Source organism: Notolepis coatsorum (genome assembly GCF_963971535.1).
Source record: "Notolepis coatsorum genome assembly, chromosome: 2".
Classification (NCBI taxonomy): domain Eukaryota; kingdom Metazoa; phylum Chordata; class Actinopteri; order Aulopiformes; family Paralepididae; genus Notolepis; species Notolepis coatsorum.
Window position 1 is genome coordinate 54,037,198 of NC_140166.1, and position 14,889 is coordinate 54,052,086.

At 41.8% G+C, this 14,889-nt stretch overlaps 1 protein-coding gene across 1 annotated transcript in view; it reads right to left on the reverse strand.

Moving 5' to 3' along the window:
* noxa1 (NADPH oxidase activator 1) overlaps nt 1-14,889 on the reverse strand; it is a 51,567-nt gene that overhangs the window by 24,487 nt on the left and 12,191 nt on the right. Inside the window, exons 2-4 of the mRNA XM_084338189.1 lie at nt 11,422-11,596; nt 7,694-7,776; nt 831-939 (exon numbers count right to left, since the gene is read on the reverse strand). Coding sequence (XP_084194315.1) covers nt 831-939; nt 7,694-7,776; nt 11,422-11,595 — 366 coding nt within the window. The 5' untranslated portion in view covers nt 11,596. The remainder of the gene's footprint in view (nt 1-830; nt 940-7,693; nt 7,777-11,421; nt 11,597-14,889) is intronic.

Consider the following 14,889-nt stretch of genomic DNA (forward strand, 5'->3'; position numbering starts at 1 on the left):
CATCAGAGACCTCTAGGGGAAAGAGCCCGTATTGCATGTAATTTACCCGTTTTGTTTTGGACTGATGTGTGGGTTGAATTTTAATGGGCTTGTTATTGCTGGCCACACCTTAGGCTCTGTCCAAGAGAGGTCTGGAGAAATCAACAATAACTTACTAAACTCCGACCCACTCGTCAGACAAAAACAAAAAATGTGAACAAAGTGCAATACCAAGCAGGGCTCTTTTGCCTAGACTAGAGGTTGCTGTTTGATTACAGATTCTACCTTTAAGCATGTGTGTGTGTGTGTGTGTGTGTGTGTGTGTGTGTGTGTGTGTGTGTGTGTGTGTGTGTGTGTGTGTTGCAGAAAGTGACACAGGTGTGCACCTTCTGGGAGAGCGTGAGAGCGTCTTATCTACGCTGTGAGAAATATTTGATGTTATGTAACTCTCTTTTTGATCCTCGGTCAACGAGGCTTTGACTCCAGGTGGATCTGGCACAGGAACGAGTGCACAGAAGAGGCGATGGCCTGATGACGGGCCTTTTGAAAGGTTCTGTAGTTGCATTGTGTATTGTTCCTCCTCACAGAATTCATAAGTGTGCCAACATAATGTGTGTGCATGTGTGTGTGCATATGTGCATGTGTAAGAGAGATAGATAGAGAAAGAGAAATACAGACAGAGGGAGAGAGACAGGAGACAGACATCGAGAAAGAGAAAGATGCAGAGAAACAGAGAAAGACAGACAGACAGACAGACAGACAGACAGACAGACAGACAGACAGACAGACAGACAGACAGACAGACAGACAGACAGACAGACAGACAGACAGACAGACATAAAGAGTCTTACCTGCCAGCTATATAGTTTGTAGCGCAGCCCCAACTGTCTGTAGTCAATGACCATGTTCCCCCTCATATGTTTCTGAGCCCAAATACAGTCTGACAGAGCATCCTCTAACCTGGAGAGAAAATAACAATAATAATAATAATAATAATAATAATAATAATAATAATAATAATAATAATAATAATAATAATAATAATAATAAATAATAATAATAATAATAATAATAATAATAATAATAATAATAATAATAATAATAATAATAATAAATAATAATGAGAGAGAGAGAGATTTTCTAGATAAATTGCATCAATAAATTGTATTGTCCCATAGTCAGAGCGTGGAAGTACATTACACAGACATTGCAAAATGAAATTCAAGGACTTTCACATACTTTTCCAAGCACTACACTACACTACACTACACTACACTACTCATTACACCCAGGGCCCCGTTCCCCGTACCTGGCTAACTGAGTTAGCCGGATAATTTCCAGTATAGCCTGACTTAAGCCAGACCTTTCCATTCCCCGACGCTCGATTGTCTAAATCACCATGGTAACAGATCAAAAAGTTTGAGCCTGGTCGAGAGCAGGGCCCTATTCCCCGTACCTGGTTCAACTAAGTCGATCAAGAGTCCCATTATCCAGATTCAGTTAACCCGATGTTTGAAGCCGGGATTTTCCTGTTCCTCGAAGGTGGATTCAGTCTCGTTAACTCGAACCAGACTTGAGACCCAGGATAAGTGCGCGCGGCCGCTTCAGTTGAAAAGCCAGCACTTATCGATAGCAGAGATCCTGATTTTCTAACGGCATTGATTGATTAATTGATTTAAAACTTTATTAACAGATTGCAGTACGGCTCAATCGCCTCGCCGACAAGTTAAATGCATGATCTATAGGCTAATTTTAAGTCCCTCATTACCCCAATCAATCAGATTATATTTCTTTAAACTTGCCTGCTGGCAGTAGGTTTATGGATTGAATAATCAAATGAGATCTTGCTAGCGAAAATAATTAGTTTAACTGTTATACAGAATAAGGATACGGCTCTCTTACCCATTGATTGATGTATGGTGGATCATTTACTTATCTGCACTGTGGTGTAGCGGTTTCTGGTTTTGACTTTCACGCAGACGGCCCGGGTTCGAATCCTAGTCTTTTCCTTCTTTTTGCAATGTAGGAATAATTCAATTTGGTGCACGTTGAGAGCTATATAAAGAATGACATCCTCAATGCATGTAGATTTATAATATTTTAACTTAAAACTAGGCTACTTTTGCGTATAATCATTAATATTATATTCCAAAAAAAAATTATTGGAAACGCGGGGTTTCGAACACCGGTCGCCCGGTTGCCAGGATTCAGCACTAGCCGCTGCGCCACTGTGCCAGACGGGATAAATTCATTGTTTATCCATTAATGAACGAGAGACCCGTGTTTAGAATATTTTACTTTTGAATGAAGTTTTATCTCTTTATTCTCAAATGCATTAATGTGACGTCAACGGCTCATTCAATTTCTCAAATCCGTCAAACAGCGCATCTCATCAGACATTTTAATCCCAGTTACAATATCACACAAAAACCACAATCCCTGCATAGACACTTCAATTTTATGCTTGAATGAAACACAATCCGGGCGCTCCGTTAAGCAAATCTACAGCGGAGAATATATTAAACTAATCAGAGCCAAACGGCCGATTGTTTCATTCATTAAAAATATCCCCGCGGGATTCACATTTGCAATGCGCCGTTATTAAAATAACCACATGCAGCGTGTATCGCGACTCCGAGCGCCGTATATGACGTGCATTATTTTATTTAGGACAAAGTAAATCTATAGGCTCAATATGATTTATTATCAGCATTTAGTTCTATTATTATACATTTCAAAAGCCCCCTCTAGGAAAACGAAGCACAGAAACGTAATTCAGAATGGTATAATGCAGATCCTAGACTGTGAGAATCATTTCAGGAAGCGAGCTGTCATTTCTTTTGCGGGGGCGTGGCCATGGTTCATCCGGCTAACTGAAGTTAACCCTGCTCCCGACCAGGCTCAAACTTTTTGATCCGTTGTCATGGTGATTTGGACAATCGCGCGTCGGGGAATGGGAAGGTCCGGCTTAAGTCAGACTAGACCGAAAATTATCCGGCTAACTCAGTTATCCAGGTACGGGGAACGGGGCCCAGGTTTAAGTTCAGTTAGCTGGATGAACCATGGCCACGCCCCCGCAAAGAAATGCCAGCTCGCTTCCTGAAATGATTCTCACAGTCTAGATCTGCATTATACCATTCTGAATTATGTTCTTGTGCTTCATTCTTCTAGAGGGGGCTTTTGAAATGTGAAATAGACCCAAAATGCTGATACTAAATTCACGTTGTCCTAAATAATGCACGTTATATATACCGTGGCGCTCGCTAGGTGCGATGTACACATTATGTGGTTATTTTAACAACGCGCAGCATTGCAAATGTGAATCCCGCAGGGATATTTTTAATGATTGAAACCTATCGCTCGTTTGGCTCTGATTCCTTTCATATTCTCCGCTGTGGGAGCGCCTGGATTGTGTTTCATTCAAGCATAAAATTGAAGTGTCTATGCGTGGATTGTGGTTTTTGTGGATTATGAATTACGAGGAATCTGAGGATTGTTGAATTGTATCATCACTCACACGTTATTGTGATATTGTAACTGGGATTAATGCATTTGAGAATAAAGAGATAAAACTTCATTCAAAAGAAAAATATTCTAAACACGGGTCTCTTGTCCATTGATGGATACACAATGAATATATCCCGTCTGGCACAGTGGGATACAGTGTTCACTCCTGGCAAGCGGGCGACCCGAGTTCGAGACCCCGCGTTTCCAATATAATTTTTTTGGAATATAATATTAATAATTATACGCAAAAGTAGCCTAGTTTTAAGTTAAAATATTATAAATCTACATGCATTGAGGATGTCATTCTTTATATAGCTCTCAACGTGCACCAAATTGAAGTATTTACATTTCAAAAAGAAAACTAGAAGAAGTGGGATTCGAACGCGGGTCGTCCGTGTGAAAGGCAAAATGCTCGACCATCAGACCACGGTGGCAGACAAATGAAACATCAACCATACATCCATCAATGGATAAGAGAGCCGTATCCTTATTCTGAAACTGTTGAACTAATTATTTTCGCTAGCAAGATCTCATTTGATTATCCATTCCATGAACCTACTGCCAGCAGGGCACGCTTAAAGAAATATAATCTGATTGATTGGGGTAATGAGGGACTTAAGATAGATTATGCATTTAACTTGTCGGCGAGGCTATTGAGCCGTACTGCAATCTGTTAATAAAGTTTTAAATCAATCAATCAATCAATGCCGTTAGAAAATCAGGATTTCTGCTCTCGACACTTGCTGTCTTCTCAGCTGAGGCGGGCGCGCGCACTGATCCTGAGTATCAAGTCTGGTTCGAGTTAACGAGACTGAATCCACCTTCGAGGAACAGGAAAATCCCGGCTTCAAACATCGGGTTAATTGAATCTGGATAATGGGACTCTTGATCGACTTAGTTGAACCAGGTACGGGGAATAGGGCCCTGGGTAAAACAGAGTCCATTCTCTTCGGATCAAATAACAAACTCAGCAAGACCGACGGCTTCTCAGTTACAGTGGGTGACAATATTGTCACAAGGAAAGATGAAATTATATACCTAGGTTCCATCCTAGAGGCAAATCTTTCCTGTGACAAAATGTCATCCAAGGTAATAAAAAAAAGTCAACCAACGAACTAAATTTTTGTACCGGATCTCCTCTCTGGTAAACAAGAATACCCTGAAGACTCTGGCAGGAGCACTAATTCAAGGGTACTACGACTATGCTTGCACCTCATAGTACCAAAGCACCTCAAAGGCGCTAAAAACCAAATTACAAACATCTCAAAACAAACTGGTCAGACTACTGTTTGACCTGACTCCTAGAACCTAGGGCTGGGCGATATGGCCTAAATATGATATCACGATATTTTCTGACCTTTCGGCGATACACGATACGCATCACGATGTTTTTCTTTTTTTCCCCAAACAATTCATTATGAGGCTTACCAAGACAGTATTTGAGTTTGCAAGCTAACATTAAAGACAAAATAAAATACCCATGCATTTAGCATTTTTATATTATATATTAGATTTAGATTGGATTATTAGATTATATATTGCATATATTTAGCAATGAGATATTATATGATTTAGATATGAAATATGATTAATTGAAAATGGGGGACCCTGATGTAAACCAGACGAAAGTATTTCTCTGGTCTGCATCCCCTTAACAATTGTATGTATTGAGCTGTACTGTACCCATTCTGCAATATGTTAATAAAGTTTTAAATCAATCAATCAATCAATCAATAGGATTTTAGCATTTTTATGAAACTACTGTATATTTGTATGTCTCTAAATGTTTTGATGAATTGAAAATGGAGGACCCTTATGTAAAAAAGCCGAAAGTCTTTTTCTGGTCTTCATCCTCTAGTCAGTCCACTGTTGTTGTATTGAGCTGTACTGTATTGTACCCATTCTGCAATCGTTAATAACGTTCATTCATTCAATCATTCAGCCGGCAACAGAATAATTTTGATTGACAGTCGAGTCTGCCAATTACGTCACACCGCTTGTACCCGCCCTGCTGTTCTTAGCACCAATCGGCAAGCGCTATTATTTTTTTACATTCCTGAATGCCCTCCATTGATTTTAACGAGAGGCGAGAGCTCAGCTCAACGACAACAACAACAGCTCACCGCAGCCGACGAGTGATTACTAGCGCACCGCATCATGACAACGAGGCATAATGATTTTACTGCAACAAATGTTATAATAAAAGCCTTTCCATACATCTGTCTGATTGAAAACTTTATTAACAGACCGCAGAATGGGCACGCACAACTCGGCACGGACTGAGATATGAACAGTAACGCTTGCTATCTATGTCGTCATCGGACGTTGCTATGTTTGGGTAAATACGCTGATGTGTAACTATATAACGTGTAACTATATAATGTTAATGCCACAAAACGAATGCCTTTGTTAATCATAAGTACTAACTTTGATGCAGTAGTGTGTGTGTGGGAGCGGCGTTGTTCAAAAGTTTGAACGGGGTGGACCAGATTGACGCGACACAATCCTCTTGGGCAAAACATCACGATATCCACGATACGTTAAAAAAGTGTATCGTTAATGAACTGTACCCGATATTTATATAATATAGTCATATCGCCCAGCCCTACTAGAACCCACCTCACCCCTGCCCACTTTGACAACCTAGGATGGCTTAGAGTAGACGACAGAGTACAGCAACTTGCAATGGGCCTGGTCTACAAGATACACTACACGACCAAGGTACCCATGTACATGTCAAAATACTTCCCAAAGGTCAGTGAATACCACGATCACAACACCAGAGGGAGCTCCACAAATCATGTTAAACCCAGATTCGGCTCAAACAAGGGACTAAACACGTTTCGCAATTATGCCACATCAATGTGGAACGCCCTACCTAAAGCTGTAAAGGAATGTGAATCACTACCCACTTTCAAAACCACTCTCAAAGAACACCTACGGGAGACTGCTATTCGAAACTGGCCCCTGTAAATGTCCTAACCCAACCCCGTCCAATGTACAGTAAATGACCAAGTATGGTTGTCAATATTCCAATGTACAGTTTTGCTTGTACAGTTGTAAAGAAAATGTAAGAGCATTTAAAAAGGATACAATTAACTTTTAAATGCTGTTAAAAAGAATTATAATAATCAGATCCAATATTTATGGCTTAAAACCAATTTCCGACAATTAGTTACACTTTAGATAAAAAAAATAAACGATAATTTCTTGATTCAGAACAATTTTATCATGGAAGAACAAAACTTTCAAAGCAAAATGGTTGATTTGAATTTCAAGGACTTTCCTGTTCCACCCGTGGTGAAAATCTGCCTAAAATATATACCTAGGTAAATGGAATATTGCTCCACTTCTACAAGGACCATTTGCATATTCTTGGTATCTAGGTACATCTATGTATGGGAATGTATTCACAGTGTCAGAAATATTGTGTCTATTAATAGGCTTGCTTAAATTGTGATGAAACAAAGGAGAATATGAATTATGATTTTTCTTTTCATATTTGACAGTGAATAACACCATGCTAATAATGACCAAACATAAAAAACTGCCACTGATCTCGTTCAGTACCTTCTTGAGATCATGTGTACAAAACATCTAAGGAAATTAATAAAGGGAACATGATTAAACAGAAGGTTCTGTAGATACAGTACTGAATTCTCCCATCCGGACCAATGCTATTTGAAATATTATTATAGAATATAGAATAGGAGGCTTATAAATTACCTTATTATAGCCAATTCGCACATTTATATATATATACATATATTATCTTTCAAATGCCTGAGTTAAATTTGGATTTAGTATCACCAGGCGTGCATAAGAACAGATAATGATATCTACTGTAATTTACTGTACCTTTTTATTTTCACCACAGTGCAACCATTTTGAAACTAATTTCAGATCTAATTGTTGCTACATGCTAACAATAGGGAGGAGAAACTTAACTAACGGCGCTTCAATATTATTATTATAATACTTGAATACGTTTGATTTTAAAATCGCAATTTTTTTGCATCACTCTGAAAAATATTGATTTATGACCAGATGCCATTTTGGGACCGGATCCGGTCCCGTCGGGTGGAACAGGTTACCTTGTTAAAAAAATTGGCTGTTTTCAAGGAATTCCAGGCTTTGACTTTTTTTGGTAAAAAATCAAGCACTTTAAGCACTTCAAGGACCTTGTGTGAACACTGCATGTCTCTACCTGCCAACCTGCATGAGCACTCCGGCCCTCTGGAAGAAGCCCACAGCAAGTCTCTCATCCTTGGCGATGGTCTGGTCCAGGGCCTGGACGGAGCAGGGGAAAGCATGCACAGTTACAAGGGCATCGCCAGACCTGAAGCACTAGTGTGGCACATGGCCCCATCACTCACAGTTACACCTAGGCCAGTGGTCACCAACCCATCGATCGCGATCGACTGGTCGATCTTTGAGACTTTCCCTGAAATTTTTCTTTTTTTCTTTAAATAATTTTTAAAAAAATAGATCTTTCCCTGAGAGTCCACATTACAGTTCTAATTTTGTTTTGATGTGAAAAGTGATGCTGCATAAGATGACTGCACTTAGCACTGACTGAGAAAGTACATATTACAGTTCTACTTTGACAAACATATTTACAATTAGCATTTTATAATGTTAATAATATGAAAGTCCACATTACAGTTCTACTTTTGTTTTGATGTGAAAAGTGATGCTGCATAAGATGACTGCACTTGGTGGCGGCACGGTGGTGTAGTGGTTAACACAGCAAGAAGGTCCAGGGTTCGATTGCCGCTTGGGGACCAGGTTTCCATGATGCCAGGTACTCAGGTGGGGTATCTCCCAGGCCTTTCTGTGTGGAGTTTGCATGTTCTCCCCGTGCTCGCAAGGGTTTCCCCCCCGATAAGATAAACCCAATGGAAAAACATGCACAACAGATCGCTAACGCTGTGGCGTCCTTGACGAAGACGGACAGGAGCACTTGGATTGGTCCCCGGGGCGCGGCTCACGTTGACTCCCTATCTGCTCCCGGCTGCCCATGGGGGGAAGGACAACGGGATGGGAAAAGTGCAGAGAGACATTTCATCGGCGACTCAGTGCATGTGTGTGTGTGTTCCTGTGGGTCGCCCATCTCGCGTGTGTGTTAAACTGCATGACAAATAAAGACTTCTATTCTAACCAATTACACTTAGCACTGACTGAGAAAGTACACATTACAGTTCTACTTTATAAAATGCTAATTGTAAATATGTTTGTCAATGTTAATAATATGAGAAAGTCCACATTACAGTTCTACTTTTGTTTTGATGTGAAAAGTGATGCTGCATAAGATGACTGCACTTAGCACTGACTGAGAAAGTACATATTACAGTTCTACTGTGACGTTTTAATGTTGGACCAAAGCATTGCATGTAATTAGAATACAGGCAAATAAAAGTCATTTAGTTTAAAGTACAGTCTTGGCTGTCTTTTTCTCTCAACGCTTCAATAGGTAGATCTTGCCTTCACCAAAAAAGAAAAAAAGTGATCTTGGACTTAAAAAGGTTGGTGACTGACCACTGACCTAGGCTATACCACGTTTTAACGCGTTTAACCCGTTTTAACCGTTTTAAAGTATTCTGTACTTCTGTATGACTAACTAATAAAGAAACTTGAAACCCTTTCACTACCACACTACTACAGACGGTTAACCTTTCACTACCACACTACAGAAGGTTAACCGTCTGTAATGTGGTAGTGAAAGGGTTAACCTTATGTAGTGTGGTTGTGAAAGGGCTAACCCTTTGTTGTGTGTGGCAGTGAAAGGGTTAACCTTCTGTAGTGTGGTAGTGAAAGGTTAACCGTCTGTAGTGTGGCAGTGAAAGGGTTAACCTTCTGTAGTGTGGTAGTGAAAGGTTAACCGTCTGTAGTGTGGCAGTGAAAGGGTTATCTGTAGTGTGGTCGTGAAAAAGGGTTAACCCTTTTGTCGTGTGGCAGTGAAAGGGTTAACCTTCTGTATTGTCGCAGTGCAACGGTTAACCCTTTGGTATAGTGTGGCAGTGAAAGGGTTAACAGTGCAAACAGTATTAAAAACTATAATGCAGTATATTTTTGTTACAAGGACTGATCTCCCGTTTAAGAAAAAACTATACAATAACGTGTTTAATAAGTTAAGTTATTTATTTATTTTCTACCCAGCAGGCCATAAGGCAAAGCCCGTTATCGTTTCATCCAGGGACGCGGCAAGGGGGGGTGCTGCGGGGGCTGCAGCACCCCCACCTGGCAGGGAGTTGTAACTGCAAGGTTGTTTTGGCTTTTATTCCATTGTAATACCGTATCCTACTCAATGTCACTGCAGCAGCACTGCAGATTTACCCTACTCTTAGAATTCGGAAAAGATCCTCATAGGGGCGCTGTCTCGATAATGCAGTGTTCCCTGTTATACAGACCGGTGTTTTAGGCATATAAACAAAGGGATCCCGAATGCGGAACTGAAAGTGGGTTAGGGAAAATCTTTACGCTACCGGGCTGCACCGGGCAGAAAAGATTATTGATGCCAAGACGAAACGTTGCATTTTGCTGCATTAAGGTAAGACAATGATGGTTAATCTATTATTGGATGCCTTCATTTGAACACTTAATTTGCACTATATATTAAAAGAGGAAAAAATTTGCGCGCTGCGCGGTCATTGCCTCCCCTTCAGCGCAACCCGCCGCCTATGACGTTATTATATCACTTATCTCAGCACCCCCAATGCTGACTGAGTTCCCGCGGCCCTGGTTTCATCCCCTTCCCACCTCGGGGAACGACGCAATTTCCACTCTGGGTGAAAGATCTATTGGTGTAGATTTAGGAATAAAAAGTTCTCCATTTAGAATCTACCCGGTTTTGCGCAATTATAATTTTAACGTCGGGACTAGATCTTTCCTCGCAAACGGATACTTGGTCATCGCGTAGTTATATTTGATGTAATTGGTGCGAGTTCTGTCACGTGTCTTGCGCTCCACCAATAGCAGCCTCTTTGTTGCCGAGTTACAGACCACAACAACAGTCTTACCGTGACGTTAGCATGCCATCTAACGTTCGCAAAAAGGTTTCTAAACAATGTTATATGCATATACACTACTTGCTATAGGTGTTTTATCGACACAAAGCGATTGGATACAGCTGAGAAACGGGCCACAACGTGTTCTGCAGCTCAAGATGTGGATGTAGGGTCTGAGCTTACAGAACATCATTTGAAAGACCATGATATGCAGTACATTTGTATCAAAAACACTTTACTCAAGTGAAAAGATGCCACTGAGCTCATTCACCACCTTCTTGAGTCTAAGCAAATGAATAAATCTAAGCAAATGAATAAAGGGAAGATGATTAAACAGAAGGATTTGTAGATACAGTAATAATTATATACATTCAAAATTGGATTATGAACTATAAATGACCTTATTATGGCCTGGATCATACATCTATGGATAGGGGAAAAGCTCATCTTTCCAAAGGCAGTGTTTCATCTGGATTTAGTCATTTCCTCTCGGTTTTACGATAAAAGAGAGATAGAATTTGCATTATTGCGATAAATTCTTATTTTCTGGGAAAATCTTAAAATCATCAGTAAACAAACGTAGTGCTGAAAAATAAATATACACTTTGACTGCTGTTTTGACAGGGTTATGGTCTTTACTCTTGGCTACATTAGAAAATGAAAACACAACATTAATTAATACGGTCTGCATTGATCGATTTATGATAAAACAGTTGGGGGACCCTACAGCTTCAACTAGGGCACTGCAAAATATTGTGCCCCAATAAATTGGGTATAACCACGCCCCTGCACAGTTTCACATACAAAAACTTTCAAAAAGAATTGCACACACACACGCACAGATAGACACACGCACACACACACACACACACAGATAGACACACGCACAGATAGACACACGCACAGATAGACACACACACACACACACCTGAAGGGCAGGCTCCAGCTGGCCTAGAGCGAGGTAGACTGAGGCGGTGATGAAGAGCGTGCGTGAGGTGGGCTCAGTGATCTGCTCCAGTTTGGCCAGAGCTCCATCCCAGTCTCTGGCGTCCACCGCTTTCACAGCCTCATCCCACAGCCTGAGCAGCTCGGTGTACAGCATCCTGACAGGGTTAATACAGCATCCTGACAGGGTTAATACAGCATCCTGACAGGGTTAATACACATCACCACCACACAGCCTGAGCAGCTCTGTGTACAGCATCCTGACAGGGTTAATACACATCACCACACAGCCTGAGCAGCTCTGTGTACAGCATCCTGACAGGGTTAATACACATCATCACACAGCCTGAGCAGCTCTGTGTACAGCATCCTGACAGGGTTAATACACATCACCACACACAGCCTGAGCAGCTCTGTGTACAGCATCCTGACAGGGTTAATACACATCATCACACAGCCTGAGCAGCTCTGTGTACAGCATCCTGACAGGGTTAATACACATCATCACACAGCCTGAGCAGCTCTGTGTACAGCATCCTGACAGGGTTAATACACATCACCACACACAGCCTGCGCAGCTCTGTGTACAGCATCCTGACAGGGTTAATACACATCATCATCACACAGCCTGAGCAGCTCTGTGTACAGCATCCTGACAAGGTTAATACACATCATCATCACACAGCCTGAGCAGCTCTGTGTACAGCATCCTGACAGGGTTAATACACATCATCATCCCACAGCCTGAGCAGCTCTGTGTACAGCATCCTGACAGGGTTAATACACATCATCATCCCACAGCCTGAGCAGCTCTGTGTACAGCATCCTGACAGGGTTAATACACATCACCACACAGCCTGAGCAGCTCTGTGTACAGCATCCTGACAGGGTTAATACACATCATCACACAGCCTGAGCAGCTCTGTGTACAGCATCCTGACAGGGTTAATACACATCACCACACACAGCCTGAGCAGCTCTGTGTACAGCATCCTGACAGGGTTAATACACATCATCACACAGCCTGAGCAGCTCTGTGTACAGCATCCTGACAGGGTTAATACACATCATCACACAGCCTGAGCAGCTCTGTGTACAGCATCCTGACAGGGTTAATACACATCACCACACACAGCCTGCGCAGCTCTGTGTACAGCATCCTGACAGGGTTAATACACATCATCATCACACAGCCTGAGCAGCTCTGTGTACAGCATCCTGACAGGGTTAATACACATCATCATCACACAGCCTGAGCAGCTCTGTGTACAGCATCCTGACAGGGTTAATACACATCATCATCCCACAGCCTGAGCAGCTCTGTGTACAGCATCCTGACAGGGTTAATACACATCATCACAGCCTGAGCAGCTCTGTGTACAGCATCCTGACAGGGTTAATACACATCATCACCACACAGCCTGAGCAGCTCTGTGTACAGCATCCTGACAGGGTTAATACACATCACCACACAGCCTGAGCAGCTCTGTGTACAGCATCCTGACAGGGTTAATACACATCATCATCACAGCCTGAGCAGCTCTGTGTACAGCATCCTGACAGGGTTAATACACATCATCACCACACAGCCTGAGCAGCTCTGTGTACAGCATCCTGACAGGGTTAATACACATCACCACACAGCCTGAGCAGCTCTGTGTACAGCATCCTGACAGGGTTAATACACATCATCACACAGCCTGAGCAGCTCTGTGTACAGCATCCTGACAGGGTTAATACACATCATCACCACACAGCCTGAGCAGCTCTGTGTACAGCATCCTGACAGGGTTAATACACATCATCACACACCTGGCTGGTTACTAGTGGTGGGGGGAAATATCGATACTTTGCGTGGCGATACTGTATCGATACAAGGACGCCAAGTATCGATATTTTATTATTTATTTAAAAAAAATATATATATTCTTTTGTATATATTTCTTTTGTATAAGGAAGTTGCATTGTTCATTTCAATACCTGTAATAGTACAGTTAGTCCACACACACACACACACACACACACGTACATGCATTCAGTTAAGTTGGAATATGACTGTAATACATTACAAACAGTTCAGTTTGTCAGGTACATGCAACACAGATTACAGTGTTGACATCTGTCTGCTTGAGAAAATACCATAGACCTCATCCCTCAGCATCCTGACACTGCGTTACATAATGACACACCTGGCCGTTTACCGTACTGTACATCACTGTGTCATGTCCCAAGTGGATCAATAAAGGAATATCTTATCGTATATTATCTTAGCTTATGTCAGCCTGATTGATTGATTGAAAACTTTATTCAACAGATTGCAGAATTGGTACAATAATACAGTACGGCTCAATACACACAATTGTTAAGGGGATGCAGACCAGATGTGACGGGTGGCATTAATGAGAAAGGAGGAGGGGCCTCAATGAGCCAGGTTCCGTTATAGGGGGCTACCTGCGGGAGGAACGTTAGTTGGAATTGTTTGTTGTGGCCGGTGCAGTGAGGTAGGTGCACACCTCACTCCGGAATGCAGGAACAAGCATTACACGCTAAGGTAGGCAGTGGTAGTATTATGGTTTAGGAATAGCGGGTTTTAAGGTGCTCGGCAATATGTGTGACATGGAGTGTTTGTTCCAGATCACTTGCCTGGTTCCCAGCGGGATTGAAAGTGGTCGGTAGGATAATAGGACCACCGACGAACCAGGTATTTTAAATGTAGTACTTTGTTTTAGCATGTAATGTTGTCTAATAATTATGTGTGTTATTGTTTTAATAATAAAGTGTTTTAATACTGTTGTGTTTGTTTCCCGGCAGAGCACCAGTGGTCCAGCTGCTCTTGTCGTGAAACACTTTTGGTTATTGTTTGGTAGTTATATAAATATGTCTAATCCGCCCGGGCCAGTGGGCCGGTAGACGGGCAAAAAGAATTGGGTCTTGCCCTTGGGCCGGATTAGTTTTCTTTACATGTATGTTTGTTTGTTTATTTGTGTGTCCGTTTCCCCCCCACCATAACACCAACCCATGTACAAGGTACCTCTCTCAGGCCCCGTTTAGACGGAAACGCTAGCAGGTGAATCCGCAAAAATATTTTTGCGGATGTGCCTTTCGTTTATACGGAAATGGCGTTTTTACGGGGTGAAACCGCAAAAAAGTGAGACTACCTTCCAGGGTGGAATTCCTAGAAACGCAAAAGCTTTGCGATCTCGTCTAAACTATCAAAACGTATAAATCTGTTAAAACGATGACGAAAGGTTTGTCACGGCTCTGGTCGCGCGTACTGCTTACGTCACAGGTACTGTAGCAGGTATGCGCCAGTAGCCGAGACGTAAACAAAGCAAGTATGTCTGACTTATATCAACGGAGATCACCTGAAGGCTACATTGGCAGTACTTTTAAATACACAAGAATCTGTCGCGGCGTGAGTGGACCCACTGTCTGTGAGTGACTCTGCTTT